The 13,686-nt window shown below is 32.9% G+C and overlaps 2 protein-coding genes across 2 annotated transcripts in view; both read right to left on the bottom strand.

Annotated features, from left to right (window-relative positions):
* Positions 1-7,371, bottom strand: part of diaph3 (diaphanous-related formin 3) — a 491,335-nt gene extending 483,964 nt beyond the window's left edge. Inside the window, exon 1 of the mRNA XM_073825458.1 lies at positions 7,046-7,371. Within this exon, the coding sequence (XP_073681559.1) occupies positions 7,046-7,186 (141 nt within the window). The 5' untranslated portion in view covers positions 7,187-7,371. The remainder of the gene's footprint in view (positions 1-7,045) is intronic.
* A 2,316-nt stretch (positions 7,372-9,687) lies between these two features.
* The window catches only part of LOC141294069 (hyccin 2), a 28,115-nt gene continuing 24,116 nt past the window's right edge, over positions 9,688-13,686 (bottom strand). Inside the window, exon 12 of the mRNA XM_073826150.1 lies at positions 9,688-13,423. Coding sequence (XP_073682251.1) covers positions 12,831-13,423 — 593 coding nt within the window. The 3' untranslated portion in view covers positions 9,688-12,830. The remainder of the gene's footprint in view (positions 13,424-13,686) is intronic.

A 13,686-nucleotide genomic window follows, 5' to 3' on the forward strand; every position in this document is an offset into this window, starting at 1 on the left:
TTTAACACATCCTTACTGAATAAAAGTATACATTTTTTTAAAAAGAAAGAAAAAAAATGTGTGTACATTGTTACAAAAGTTTTCTATTTTAAATAAATGTTCTTTTTAATGCTTTATTCAAAGAATCCTGAAAAAGTATCAGTTTCCAAAAAATATTAAGCAGCAAAACAACTGTTTCCAACACTGATAATAAATCAGCATAATATATGATTTCTGAAGAATCATGTGACACTGAAGACTGGACTAATGATGCTGAATATTCAGCTTTGCATCACAAGAATAAATTATATTTTTAAGTATATTAAAATAGAAAAACACCATTTTAAATTGCAATAATATTTCACAATATTGCAGTTTTTTCTGTATTTTTAAACTAATAAACCCAGCCTTGATGAGCAGAAAAGACTTCTTTAAAAAAATAAAAGGACACTGCCAAAAGTCTGTAAGACATAAAATAGGACAATATTTTATATAGATAGTTTTGTTTCATCTTATTTTTTTCATTAGCGAGTTATATTTTCTGTTATATAGTTGATGTTTATTGCATTACTTTTGTGTCTTATGTGTATGAACCTGTACACCGTCTAAACCCATGTTTATGGACAGGCCACTTACGATGAACTCTGATTCATCATGTGGTAATAAATTGTAAAACACATTTCACCAATATCTTGCAATACCATAAATTATATTTTATGGTAAATTTATGTTCTACAACTGCCAGTTTTTTACTATTAATTTATTATACAGTGCAGGTTTTTAAATGGTTTTTAAATGTTTTTCTCTGTCAAAATGGCATACCTGTATAGAATTTAAAATTATTAATCAACGTTTTTCAATTCTCCAATTTCTTATCTCAAAAGGCTTCAAAAAAGGTCAAATATCATGTTTGACTCATATTGTATCTTTTAATGTTAATTCGAACAAATCATCAAAAAACATATTGAAATCTCCTTTGTACTGTAGGATGCAAGGAAAAGCATACAGCCTACATTTCAGGCTACAGTTGGAAGAGACAACATCCTGCTGGCCTTGACGACAGCTTAGTTTCCAGTGAGCTTTTCATCACACCAGGTAATAAGTGCAGCCACCAACGGGAACACGTTATCGTGACTTACTTAGAAAACTCTAGGTGTAGTATATTTGAGACCCGAGTGACAGAAGCTGAATAACAAAATTACCTTTCATTACAAATTAACACAAGAAAAATCAGTGACAACAGAAAGAATAGGATGAGGAAAATTGAATATAATTGCTCCGGCCTTGATAGTTGCACCTTGTTTCCCTAAGCATTGTTGTTTCCTGCGTTTGAAAAGTCACATCCTTTTCATTTGGGTCAGTCAAAAGTTAACTGCACCATTAAGGCAGCAGAACATGTTGTGATAAAGAAAAGCATCACTGGAAGCTTCTGTAATTACTTCTTTCACATTGTTCTATTCAGTAAGCCCAATGCTGCCATTTGGCCTTTCAGTGAGGCAAAAGCAGCCTCCGTTTCTCCCCCTCTCACCATACAAACTCATACTCTGACTTTTGTCCTTGTTTCTTTTCCCACCTTACTAATTTTAGAGACACTTACTGTATGCGTGGATGTCTTGCCAACAGCAGAAGTCATCCTGTGACATTCAGACAGGATTCCAACTAAATTTTCCAAATCTCAATCAACAAGTCCTGCAGTACCACAGCGGTACTGTCTACCCATCACTGTGGGAACATATCACGTTAAGCTGCTCAGACTCCTAGTCCAAATGAAGGAAGGAAGAGAAAAGGCAGGGGGCTGTCAGAACAGCATGAGAATGAAAGCTCCCTGAAAAATCCTTCTAGTTGTTTTGGCTCTTGATGTATAACGAAACTACAAAAGCTGAATTTATTTAGGCTTTTACACTCCCTCTTTTCACCTCAAATCTCCTCGATTGTTCATACTCTCAAGTGGGATTTTTACAAGTCCGCAACACAGAAATCAATCTGGCGTAATAATTACTGGTAATGAGTCGTTTGGTTGACCCTCACCACGTTATGCTCCCTTGTTGGTGCTGCACCGAAATTATTTTCTCTCCCACTCGCATGATCTCTTGCTTTGTCTCCCTCCCGTACTGGAGACAGATGGGGGAGCTAAACGTTTAGACCAGGACAATGCCTTCTGAAGGGTAGCCCAGAATGTCACCCGACAAATTTGAACACCTGCTCTGGCAACTGCACCTACTCTGCCAAACTGAACAGTCTATGACTCAACCAGAGCAACTTGCATAAGCTGCATTTAAAAAAAAAAAAGAAAAGAAAATCAGTAACATTTGAGATTTTAAGTTTGGCATGCACTTACACATGGCACACTAAAGATGCAATGATTCATTTGTCGCTTCAAGACTGCTGAGCATTTGACAAATTAATCTTGTCTAGGGAACATTGCAGAGCAGCTTTAAAGAATGTGACACAAACCTCAAGTAGTTCACATTTATGGCACCCGAAAGAAATAAGAAAGCTCTTAATAATAAATGTTCATTATTGGCATTGAAGGTTCCGTAAAGATCCTTCTTTATGGTGGAAAAAGATTCTTTAGATTATCAAAATGTTCTGCACATTTTCAACAGCTCAAAAATGATTTTTTTTCCTATGGCACTGCTGCAAAAACAAACACTGCTTTTGAGTTAACCTAAAAGGTTGACATGCAGTATTTCTCCCTTATTGGAGTAGCAGGTTTCTTTCATGAATCTAACTTCTACATTTAAAGTTAAATGGTCACCTAAGTTGCCCTATTAACCTTTACATTAATAACATCTACAGGGTCTCCAAAGGCAAACTGATGTTTAACATGTCCACCTTTTTCACTAGGGATGTACCGATACGAATCGGCCGATCATGCTTGCGCGTTTTGTCAGTAAAGCCGGTTTACTGACAAAACGCGCAAGTGATCGGCCGATACGTATCGGTGCATCCCTATTTTTCACCTTTTTTGCCATAATGACATGGTAAAGGTTAACCATTTGTCAGAGTCTTAACAAAAAAACACCATTCATTTGACAACTTAAAACATTATGTTTTTTTAATAATAGGTTATTAAAAAACATTCAGAGAAAATAACTCTGTTAATGAAATGCTGAAAGCAACATAATTATTTCTGTTTAATTATGTGGAAACTGGGAAGTATACACAAGAAATCAAAAAATAAAAATTAATAAAAATCAAGAAAGGTAGAGTCACTATTGGATTTAAAGCTATAATCTTCACTTCCTTTATTCCTATCACCCCAGCTTTCTTTATCAGGTACATGCAGCTCATCTTAAAATTAAAGATGGCACAAAATTGAACTGGTTATGAAAGCATGTTCTTGAAAATGATATGTACCTCAATGCCTTCTTTTCGTGGTGTTATTGTGACACCTACTGGTTAATACAGATACTTCACTTTACACAGTAATTCTTCCTGCATAGATAAGTTTTAAGACTCAAAACAAATTACTAGCTAAATTGTACATTTTAACTTCTTTTCCAAACATGTAACACCTGCAAATTAACTGGTAAGAGGATAAAGAAATAGTGATTTTGTATAAATCACAAACTGAATAAACCCAAATGATGCTCTTACAAATCCTTTGGCAAGAACTCTAAAGACACTCTTTAACAAAGCACTTGTATGAATAAGCAGTACACAAAAGACACTCATTACAGTGAAGAGGAAGTATTTATGAAGAACAAATATTTGATTTGAAGTCTAACCTATGCATAATAATATAAAAGTTTATAAAGTATATGCAGTAGAAGTCAAACTTCCATTGTAAACAATGGCCAGTTGGGTCAACGGTCACTCTAAAACTGGAGCACAGCCGGCTAAATCCTTCTAATTACATTAAAAGGGTCAGAAACCACAAGGTGGAGGACAGTACAGTCTCTTCTGGGAAGGCAGGAAACACAATGACAGGAGCAGATCGAGCACAGCCTGTGACCAGTCAAAGGCTAATTGAGTTTCAAGGCAAACCACTACTGGAGTAAAAAGAATACTAAAGAATCGCCTCTTAACAGTCACTGCATTCCACACATTCTGGCAGTAGACATCATTCTGATAAAAGAAGTGCACTTATGCCTTCCACTCTGTGACCTAGAAAGGGTGTGGAGATGAAAACATCTCAGGACTGTTAAACAAATACCTCGCATCTGTTCAGAGTAAAACAAACCTCTATTTTCGAGCGGCTTATTTGGAAAGCACCTAAAAAACAGACCAGTTTTATCTGCTTCAGATAAAAGACTCTATTACTGTAAAAAAAAAAAAGGACAGCAAAACTGTGCAATCATGCAAACTGTTCAAACAAAAAATGTCTTATTTAATTACTTATTTATTTGCTTTTTCTGGCTTATGTGCAATAAAAGCCAATTATTTTATTTCAAAAACATTTACAATACCGGTCAAAAGGTTTTTTACATTTGTTTTTTTGTTTTGTTTTTTTAAGAAGTCTCTTCTGCTCACCAAGCCTGCATTTATTTGATTCAAATACAGCAAAAACAACACAATTTTGAAATATGTTTATGATTTAAAATAAATATTTTCTATTTTAATATATTTTACATTTTGTAATTTATTCCTGTGGTTATAAAGCTTTTCATTTTTACATTTTGTTTTTAATGTTTAGCATCATTACTCCAGATCCTACAGAAATCTAATATTCTGATTTGCTGCTCAAAAAACATTTACTATAAACATTATGTTGAAAACAGGTGAGTAGAATTTTTTTTCAGGTTTCTTTGATGAATAGAAAGTTCAGAAGAACAGCATTTATCTGAAATAGAAATCTTTTGTAAGATTATGTCTTTATTATCACTTTTGATCAGTTTAAAGCATCCTTGCTTAATAAAAGTATTATTTTATTTTCTATAATTTCTTTTCTCCTGTCCTAAATCACATAGTGATATTTACAGAAGTCAAAGCCCATCATCTGATATTGGCACAGTGTCATTTATCATTGTGGGTGGGCATTCACAAACAATACTGTTCCTACACCAGCACTAAAGCAAGATGGGATAATTCTGTCTTATCCCTGAGCTAATTTTATCCTTTGATTTAGCACTGGCAGTCAACAACAAAGTTAATGGCATTGAAAAAGGGGTTCAATGTATGTGGGTGTGTTTTCATCCATCTGTCTCTGTGCTGTCTGTTTAAACATAACAAAAAAATTGTTGTGGTTGCTAAAATGCATCTAAAAACAGCCATCATGCTGTCAATTTGAAGAAATACGTACAATTTGCATCAAATAAGACATTGATTACTGAAGAAACAAAGAGCACTGACAGAGCAGATACAGAAAATTTGACAAAGTTTTTAAAATGCACATTCATCTTGTGTGAATATACCTTGCATTTTATTGACACTAAACACTGTAGAATAAAGAGGCTGTTTTGTCCATCTAACAGAATAAAATTGCACCATGAAGCCTTACTAAACAACCATCTATATTCCACTGACTCTTACAAATGTGCAACTTCACCAGCAATGACTTTTTCCAACAGCAACATTTCTACTCTGACATTAATCCATTTCATTATATTATTGTAACAAAATTATGACATTATATAGCAACTCAAGGAACTATTTATCATTAGGCCTTGACAGAAAACTTTACCTCTTCTATTATTTAAAGCCATGTCTCTACATTCTCTACATTGTCAATAGTTTTGGGTTATGAAAACATTTATAAAATCAATTACCAGTTTGTTTTGAAGGTCCTCCTTCCATATTTCACCTGATACGAATTCAACAAAGCCATATAAGCTGATGTTGGGATAGTTAGAGATTTACCATCATTTAATACACCATCAGTCAAAAGTTTGTGAACCGCAAGATTTTTAATGTTTTTAAAGAAGTCTCTTCTGCTCACCAAGCCTGCATTTATTGACCCAAAGTACAGAAATAAATAATATAAATAAAAATAATATTTTTGAAATTAATTTAAATATTTTTACTATTTAGAATAACTGTTTTCTATTTAAATATATTTTAAAATGTAATTTATTCCTGTGATTTCAAAACTGAATTTTGGCATCATTACTCCAGTCACATGATCCTTCAGAAATCATTCTAATATTCTGATGCGCTACTTAAAAAAAACATATTATTATTATAATTATTATGTTGAAAACAGCTAAGTAGAATTTTTTCACATTTCTTTGATAAATAAAACGATCAGAAAAACATAATTTATCTGAAATAAAAATCTTTTGTAACATTACAAATGTCTCCATTACCACTTTTGATCAATCTAAAGCATACTTGCTAAATAAAAGTAATAATTTCTATCATTTCTTTCTTTCAAAAAATAATAATTATACTGACTTCAAGCTTTTGAATTATATAGTGACTAATGTTATAAAAGCTTTTTATTTCAGATAAATGTGGATTTTTCTATTCATCAAAGAATCCAAAAAAAAGTGCTCAACTGTTTTAAATATTGATAATAATAATAAAAATAATAATAAATGTTTATTGAACAAATCAGAATATTAGAATGATTACTAAAGGGTCATGTGACCGGAGTAATGATGTTAAAAATTTAGCTTGGAAATCACAGAAATAAATTACATTTTAAAATACATTCAAATAGAAATCAGTTATTTTAAATAGTAAAAATATTTACAAATTTTACTGTACTTTGAAACAACAGAAACAATTAAAAACCTTACTGTTCAAAAACTTTTGACTGGTAACTTAGTGTACGAAATGTTTGTTTTGCTGAAACTCATGTTGAGTCATTCATTGAGTGTAAAATATCAATATTGATAAACAATATTTGACACATTATTTTTGTTTCTGACTTATATGGAGTGACAGGCAAGAAAATATTATTGAGAGAACATAAAAGCAAGACTTTGCACCAAAAAAACAGATGAATACATAATCAGACGCACTTTTTCTGCATTTTCCTATTAACGTTACTCAAGAGCCAGTGATTTAGTACTAGAGGCCTGACAGCAGCAGTAAAGTACAAGGTGATAATTTACTAGCATAAAAACCGTTTATAAGAACAAAGACACCTTATATAATAATTTCAAAAAGTGTAACTTACAAATTTAGGTTTCTTCTCTCCGTCATCCCCACTTGAACTCCCCTGAGACGACACTCCGACTCCAAATCCTTTCTTTCGATGCATTTTGTTCTCCCTCACCTGATTCGAGCCTTCATATCGCTGATGGCGGTAGTTATCCATGTCCAGGCGAAGATATAAAACTATTCCTACAACGTTTCCGGGTTTAATGCGTTTCTAAGTGCTCATGATATCCCTAAGGTTGACCGTTGAAAGAGACGAGGGCGAGCTCGGATTAAGTTGACGTTCGCGAGCGAACGTGGTAGAGAGTTGACAGTAGTTGTTGTCTAATAAGGCGGTAATCCAATTGCCAGGTCTTTAGAGCTCGCTAACACCCCTTTTCAAACCCATAGACTGACGTAAGTGTTTAAAATATAGTCCGGTGCGACAAAATAGTCAATTTTTCAAACGTTTTATAGGTTTTCCAGGTTAGTAAAAGAAGAGAGCTGAAATGGAAAACGAAATGTTATCACAGACGTCCAGCAGTCTGACTGAAACTCCCGCCTCGGAAACAGCCAATGAAATGCGTTGGATTGAGCAACACGTGATGTTAGAGTAAAGAATCTTCCATCGGGACGAACATTCACTCTGGTGTTAGCTTCCGCATATGGTCACATGGTTAACATCTGCGCTTCCAACGTTTGAAGAACTTTTTTATGTTATTATGTATATTACGATAAGGTTGCTTACAATATTAAATACTTAGGTTTTACTGTACTAAAGTAAAACAAATTTTACATTTAAAATATAATTTGGAAAATATTTACCAGAAGAATTTCTGTTTCTATAGTTTATACTTCTTTATATATTATTTGCTTAGATTTTAATAAATTACATATTATATTAAAAATGTATTTGTTTTATTATTACAGTTTTTATTATTTACTATTTCTCCTGAAATGCCACAGATCTACACTACCAGTCAAAAGTTTTGAACAGTAAGATTTTTAATGTTTTTAAAAAGACTCTTCTGCTCACCAAGCCTGCATTTATTTGATCCGAAATACAGCAAAACAGGAAAATGTTAAAATATTTTTGCTATTTTAAAAAAACAGTTTTCTATTTGAATACATTTTAAAATGTAATTTATTCCTGTGATCAAAGTAAATTTTTCAGCATCATTATTCCAGTCTTCAGTGTCACATGATCCTTCAGAAATCATTCTAATATGCTGATTTGCTGTTCAAGAACATTCATTCATTTATTTATTTATTTTATTAATATTTAAAACAGTTCAGTACATTTTTTCAGGATTCTTTGATGAATAGAAAGATCCAATGATCAGCATTTACTTGAAATAAAAAGCTTTTGTAATGTTATACACTACACTATATTTTTGGGAAAGAAATAATAGAAATTAATACTTTTAATAAGCAAGGGTGCTTTAAATGAATTAAAAGTGCTTATAAAGACATTTATAATGTTACAAAAGATTTCCATTTCAGAAAAATGCTGTTTTTTCTTACCTTTATATTCATTAAAGAAACCTGAAAAAAATTCTACTCAGCTGTTTTCAACATAATAATAATAATAAACGTTGTTTGAGCAGCAAATGAGAATATTAGAATGATTTCTGAAGGATCGTGTGGCTGGAGTAATGATGCTAAAAATTCAGCTTTGAAATCGCTGGAATACATTACATTTTAAAAATATATTTAAATAGAAAACAGTTATTTTAAACAGTAAAAATATTTCAAAATATTACTGTTTTTACTGTACTTCGGATTAAATAAATGCAGGCTTTGTGAGCAGAAGAGACTTCTTTAAAAAAAAAAAACATGCCAAAAATGTAAGAACAAAATGCTAACAATATGTTAACTAAAGTCACAGTAAGTGCCAGTAAAGAGTGGACTGTCTAGCTTTTAGCTAATATAAAGCAGCTTTCACTGCATTCTTGAAATGCAGTTGGCAGAACTGAAGTGGAAAGAAAAACTGCTGTTTTCCAAGATCATGGTTCAAAAATGAAATGACAGTTGTTGAAAGAATGAATTAAAATAAGAAATATATCTTGATTTTTAGTTGTTTTAGTTTTTAGTATCTTCTGTAGCTTCTGAAGGGCAGAAAAAATGAAAAAAAAAAAAAAAAAACATGATATTTAAGCAAAATAAGAAAAATTTACACATCTTCAATCTGTTCAAAAGTTTACACCCCCAGCTCTTAATGCATCATGTTTCCTTCTGGAGCATCAGTGAGCATTTTGTCCTCAATATGAAAAGATGGATCTCAAAATCATACAGTCATTGTTGGAAAGGGTTCAAATACACAAAAATGCTGAAAAAACAAAGAATTTGTGGGACATGAAGGTTTTTCTGAAGAACAGCGAGCAGTTTAACTGTTCAGGACAAACAAGGGACTCATGAACAACTATCACTAAACAAAAAAACAGCTGTGGATCTTTCAGGTAACAACACAGTATTAAGAATCAAGCGTATGTAAACTTTTGAACACTGGTCATTTTTAAAAATTCAACTATTACTTTCTCTTGTGGACTACATGTAAATGTCAGTACTAAATAAAAAATAACATTCATTTTGTATGATCCCTCTTATTTTGCAGATTCTGTAAACATTTGACTTCAATTTGGGTCAAGATACCTAATGAAAAAAAAAACAAGAGAGCGCTCCCATGAACAGCACATTTATTCACCATTCAGCAGATAGCTTTCTATCTCTGTACAAGCAATATAGATTCTGTTAGCATATACTCTTTCTATAGTACAATAATCATTTACACAAATATACACAATTTAAAATATAAACTTGTTCCAAAGTACAACATATACTGTTTTATTTTTGTTTCTTTTTTTTTTTTCTTTCACGACGCAGCGTTTCATTGAGGCAGTTCACACAATTTATTTTCTATGGTGGGTGAAGAGCACAGGCAACAGTTAAGCGGGCTCAATCAGCACAAACCGAAACAGAGACATGGAAGAGGATTTCTTGAGGATGACCTACAGTACAGCTGGGCTTGATAAAACTCTTTGGATCATGCACTATCAGGCCTTTCTCGATGCATTGACCGTGATTGTCAGTTTTTGAAGTTCATTGCTCTGATACGGTAATGTTTGTTCCTCTTAAAGTAACACCATGTTGTTATTGTATGTTTGTATGGCACAGTTAAAACAGTCTCAAATCATGTGCACTTGAATGTGTCCATTGTGCAAAACAAGTATTTCCTCCACACCGACTCCAAGTGCATAATGTAGTGATCAAATCAAAGTGTATGAGCGCACTCTCATTCGAACACATTCACACACGCACCGTAAGACAACATGCTTGGACCCATGCATGTTAACATTTCTGCTTCACTCTCTCACTCATATGGAAGCTCATCTCCACCAGAAAATACAAAAAAAGTAAAAATAATAGCGACTTTTTGTCTCAAAATTCAGATTTTGTTTTCACAATTTCAGGGCTTATATCTCACAATTCTGAGTTTACATCAGTTTACATTACTGAGTTTTTTTCTTCTTCCACATAATAAAAAATAAAGATAATTAAGACTTTCTTAGAAGTTTATCTCTCACAATTCTGAATTTTTCACATATTCACGGAATAAAAACTAAAGTTAATTGCGACTTATATTTGCATAATTTTCTCACATTTGCAAGCATTTATCTCACAATTTTGACTTTTTTCTCAGAATTGTCATGAAATAATAAAAAAAAATAATTGAGTTAATTTTTGGACAATTCTGACCTCTTTCTCACAATTATTAATGCATCTTTCACAATTTAGAGATTAACATCTCAATTTTTTTCTTAGAATTGTGAATTTATATCTGAGTTTATATATAGAAATAGGTCAGAAATGTTACATGAACTCAGAATTATGAAAAAAAGTAACCCTGAATTGTCAGATATTAAATCATAATTTCAAGAAAAAAGTTGAGAATTATTAGAAAAACGTAATCGTTATGAAATAAAATGGTAAAAAAAAAAAAAGGTAATTGTGACTTTCTCACAATTTGATGATTATATCTTGCCATCACTAATTAACATCTCAATTTTTTTTTCTCAGAATTGTGAATTTATATCTGATTTTATATATAAAAAAAATTCTGAATTTTTAGACAAACTCAGAATCATGAAAAAAACTGAGTGTCAGACATTAAATAAGAATTTCAATAAACTATGTTAAAAAAATAATAATAATAATAATCGGCATGACATATATAATAGTTTATTGTGACTATCTCACAATTCTGACCTTTCTTTTTTTGCAATTATGAAGGTATATCTCACTATTTGGAGATTATATATTGCAATCGCTGCTTAACATCTTTAAATTTTTATTTCTCAGAATTGTAAAATATATATAACTCAAGAATTGTCAGATATTAAACCAGAATTTCAGGAAACAAGGTCAGAATTATGAGAAAAAAGTAATCATCATGAAATGAAAATACTACTTAGTGAATTTATTTGAATGTGTATCTCACAATTTGGAAAGTATGTCTTGCAATCACTACTTAAAGAGATTTAATCATCATGAAAGAAAAATACTAGTTAATTGTGACTTTCTCACAATTCTGACCTTTTTCTTGCAATAATGAATGTACATCTCACAAGTTTGGAGATTATATTCTGCAATTGCTACTTAAAATATAATTTTTTTCTCCGAATTGTACATTTATATCTGAAAAAAGTCAGAACTGTGACAAACTCAGAATTAGAAAAATTGTCCGATAATAAAGTAGAGTTTCAAGAAACAAGGTCAGAATTAGAAAAAAGTAACTGTTATGAACTAAAAATGATAGTTAATTGTGACTTTATCTCAAAATTCTGACCTTTTTCTCAGAATTATAAATGTATAACTCTCAATTTGAAGAGTACATCTAGCACCTAGTTAACATACCTCAGAATTGTGAATTTGTATCTGAGTTTATATATAGAAATAGAAATTGTGAGACATAAAGTCAGAATTACGAAAAAAACCTGAACTGTCAGATATTAAATCAGAATTTCAAGAAACAAGTTCAAAATTATTAGAAAAAAGTAATCGTCATGAAATAAAAATAGTTAATTGTGAATTCATCTCACAATTCTGACTTTTTCTCGTAATTATGAATGTATATCTCACAGTTTAAAGATTATATCTTGCAATTGCTAGTTAAACATGTCTAAAAACATTTCTCAGAATTGTGAATTTATATTTGAGTTCATAGAAAAAAACAGAACTATGAGACAAACTCAGAATTACAAAAAAACTGAATTGCCGGATTTTAAATCAGAATTAAGAAACAAGGACAGAATTACAAAAAAGCAACTTCTGAAATAAAAATAATAGTTAATTGTGACTTTATCTCACAATTCTGACCTTTTTCTCTGAATTATAAATGTACAACTCACAATTTGAAGAGTGCATCTAGCACCTAGTTAACATACCTCAGAATTGTGAATTTGTATCTGAATTCATATATAGAAAAAAGTCAGAATTGTGAGGCAAAATCAGAATTGCAAAAAAAAAAAATGAATGTCAAGATTTGAAATCAGAATTTCAAGAAACAAGGTTCTCTGAATTATAAATGTCTATTTCACAATTTGGAAAATAATTCTTGCAAACTCTAGTTAACATATCTTAAATTCTCAGAGCAGTTTATATATAGAAAAAAAGTCAGAATTGTGAGATATAGACTTTGTAATAGAATTACAAAAAAAACTGAATTGTCAGATATTAAATTGGAATTTCAAGAAACCTCTTTTTTTTAACGGTAGAAATAAGCTTCCATGTATTCTCATGCACACACACAGCCCAGCAAACTCATTCTACACCTGTGATATAATCTGCATATTAAAACTGGGTGATCGAGACTGTTTGGACAGCGGGCTTCCAGAAGAAAACGGACTCCCGGGGGAGAGGAGATCCTGGCTTCTTGTCGCTCGCCCTAGACGTTCCTCTTGCAAGCTGATGGCTGACAGATAGTGTGCCCTGTCTGCACTGAGGCTTCCCAGCGATAGGCTATCTGTAGGTCCCGATGAGCCGTTTAAGCCGGAACAGTCTAGAGACTTGCTAGAAGACGTGCTGCTGGTTTTAGGTGGCGCACCAGCAAAGGGAGGGATGTAATGCGGGTCCAGAAAGCGTCTGGGAGCGCTGGGACTCGGGCTGCGGCTGCTTTCCGCGGTACGGAGGCTGATGGCGGGGGGAGGGGACTGGTGCCGTTGCTGGAGGCTCCGGAGGGCGGCTCTGGTGTCAGCCGACGTACTCTCCCTCTGCCTGGCTCCCGGATCTCGGGAAGGTCGAATGCCCGTTATGACCCAGTCACGTTTCACGCTGCTGGGTTGGCTGCTGCTGGAAGCCCCAGAGGAAAACCCTTCATCTGGGTCAAAAGAGTCCTCTCCACAACTCACGCCGTCGGCATCTAAAACACAGCGAGCGAAAAATGAGACAGAGAAAACAAAAAGCTGGATCAAGTAGATTTGCATTTCCTAGAGGAAATACCAGCGCTTGCAAGGCAGCAAAAGAATAGTGTTAGGTGAGCTTAGAAGTAAGCTCTGGCTTTTGGATGTGTCTCAGTGAAATGCTGCATCACAGCCGCTTTGACACTCAGCACGCGTCTTGTGTTGGTTCGCCTCCACAGCCGATAAAAAAACCCCAACATGACACCGTCTTTGAAGTGTAAAG

This window comes from Garra rufa, chromosome 20 (genome assembly GCF_049309525.1).
Source record: "Garra rufa chromosome 20, GarRuf1.0, whole genome shotgun sequence".
NCBI classification, from domain to species: Eukaryota; Metazoa; Chordata; class Actinopteri; order Cypriniformes; family Cyprinidae; genus Garra; species Garra rufa.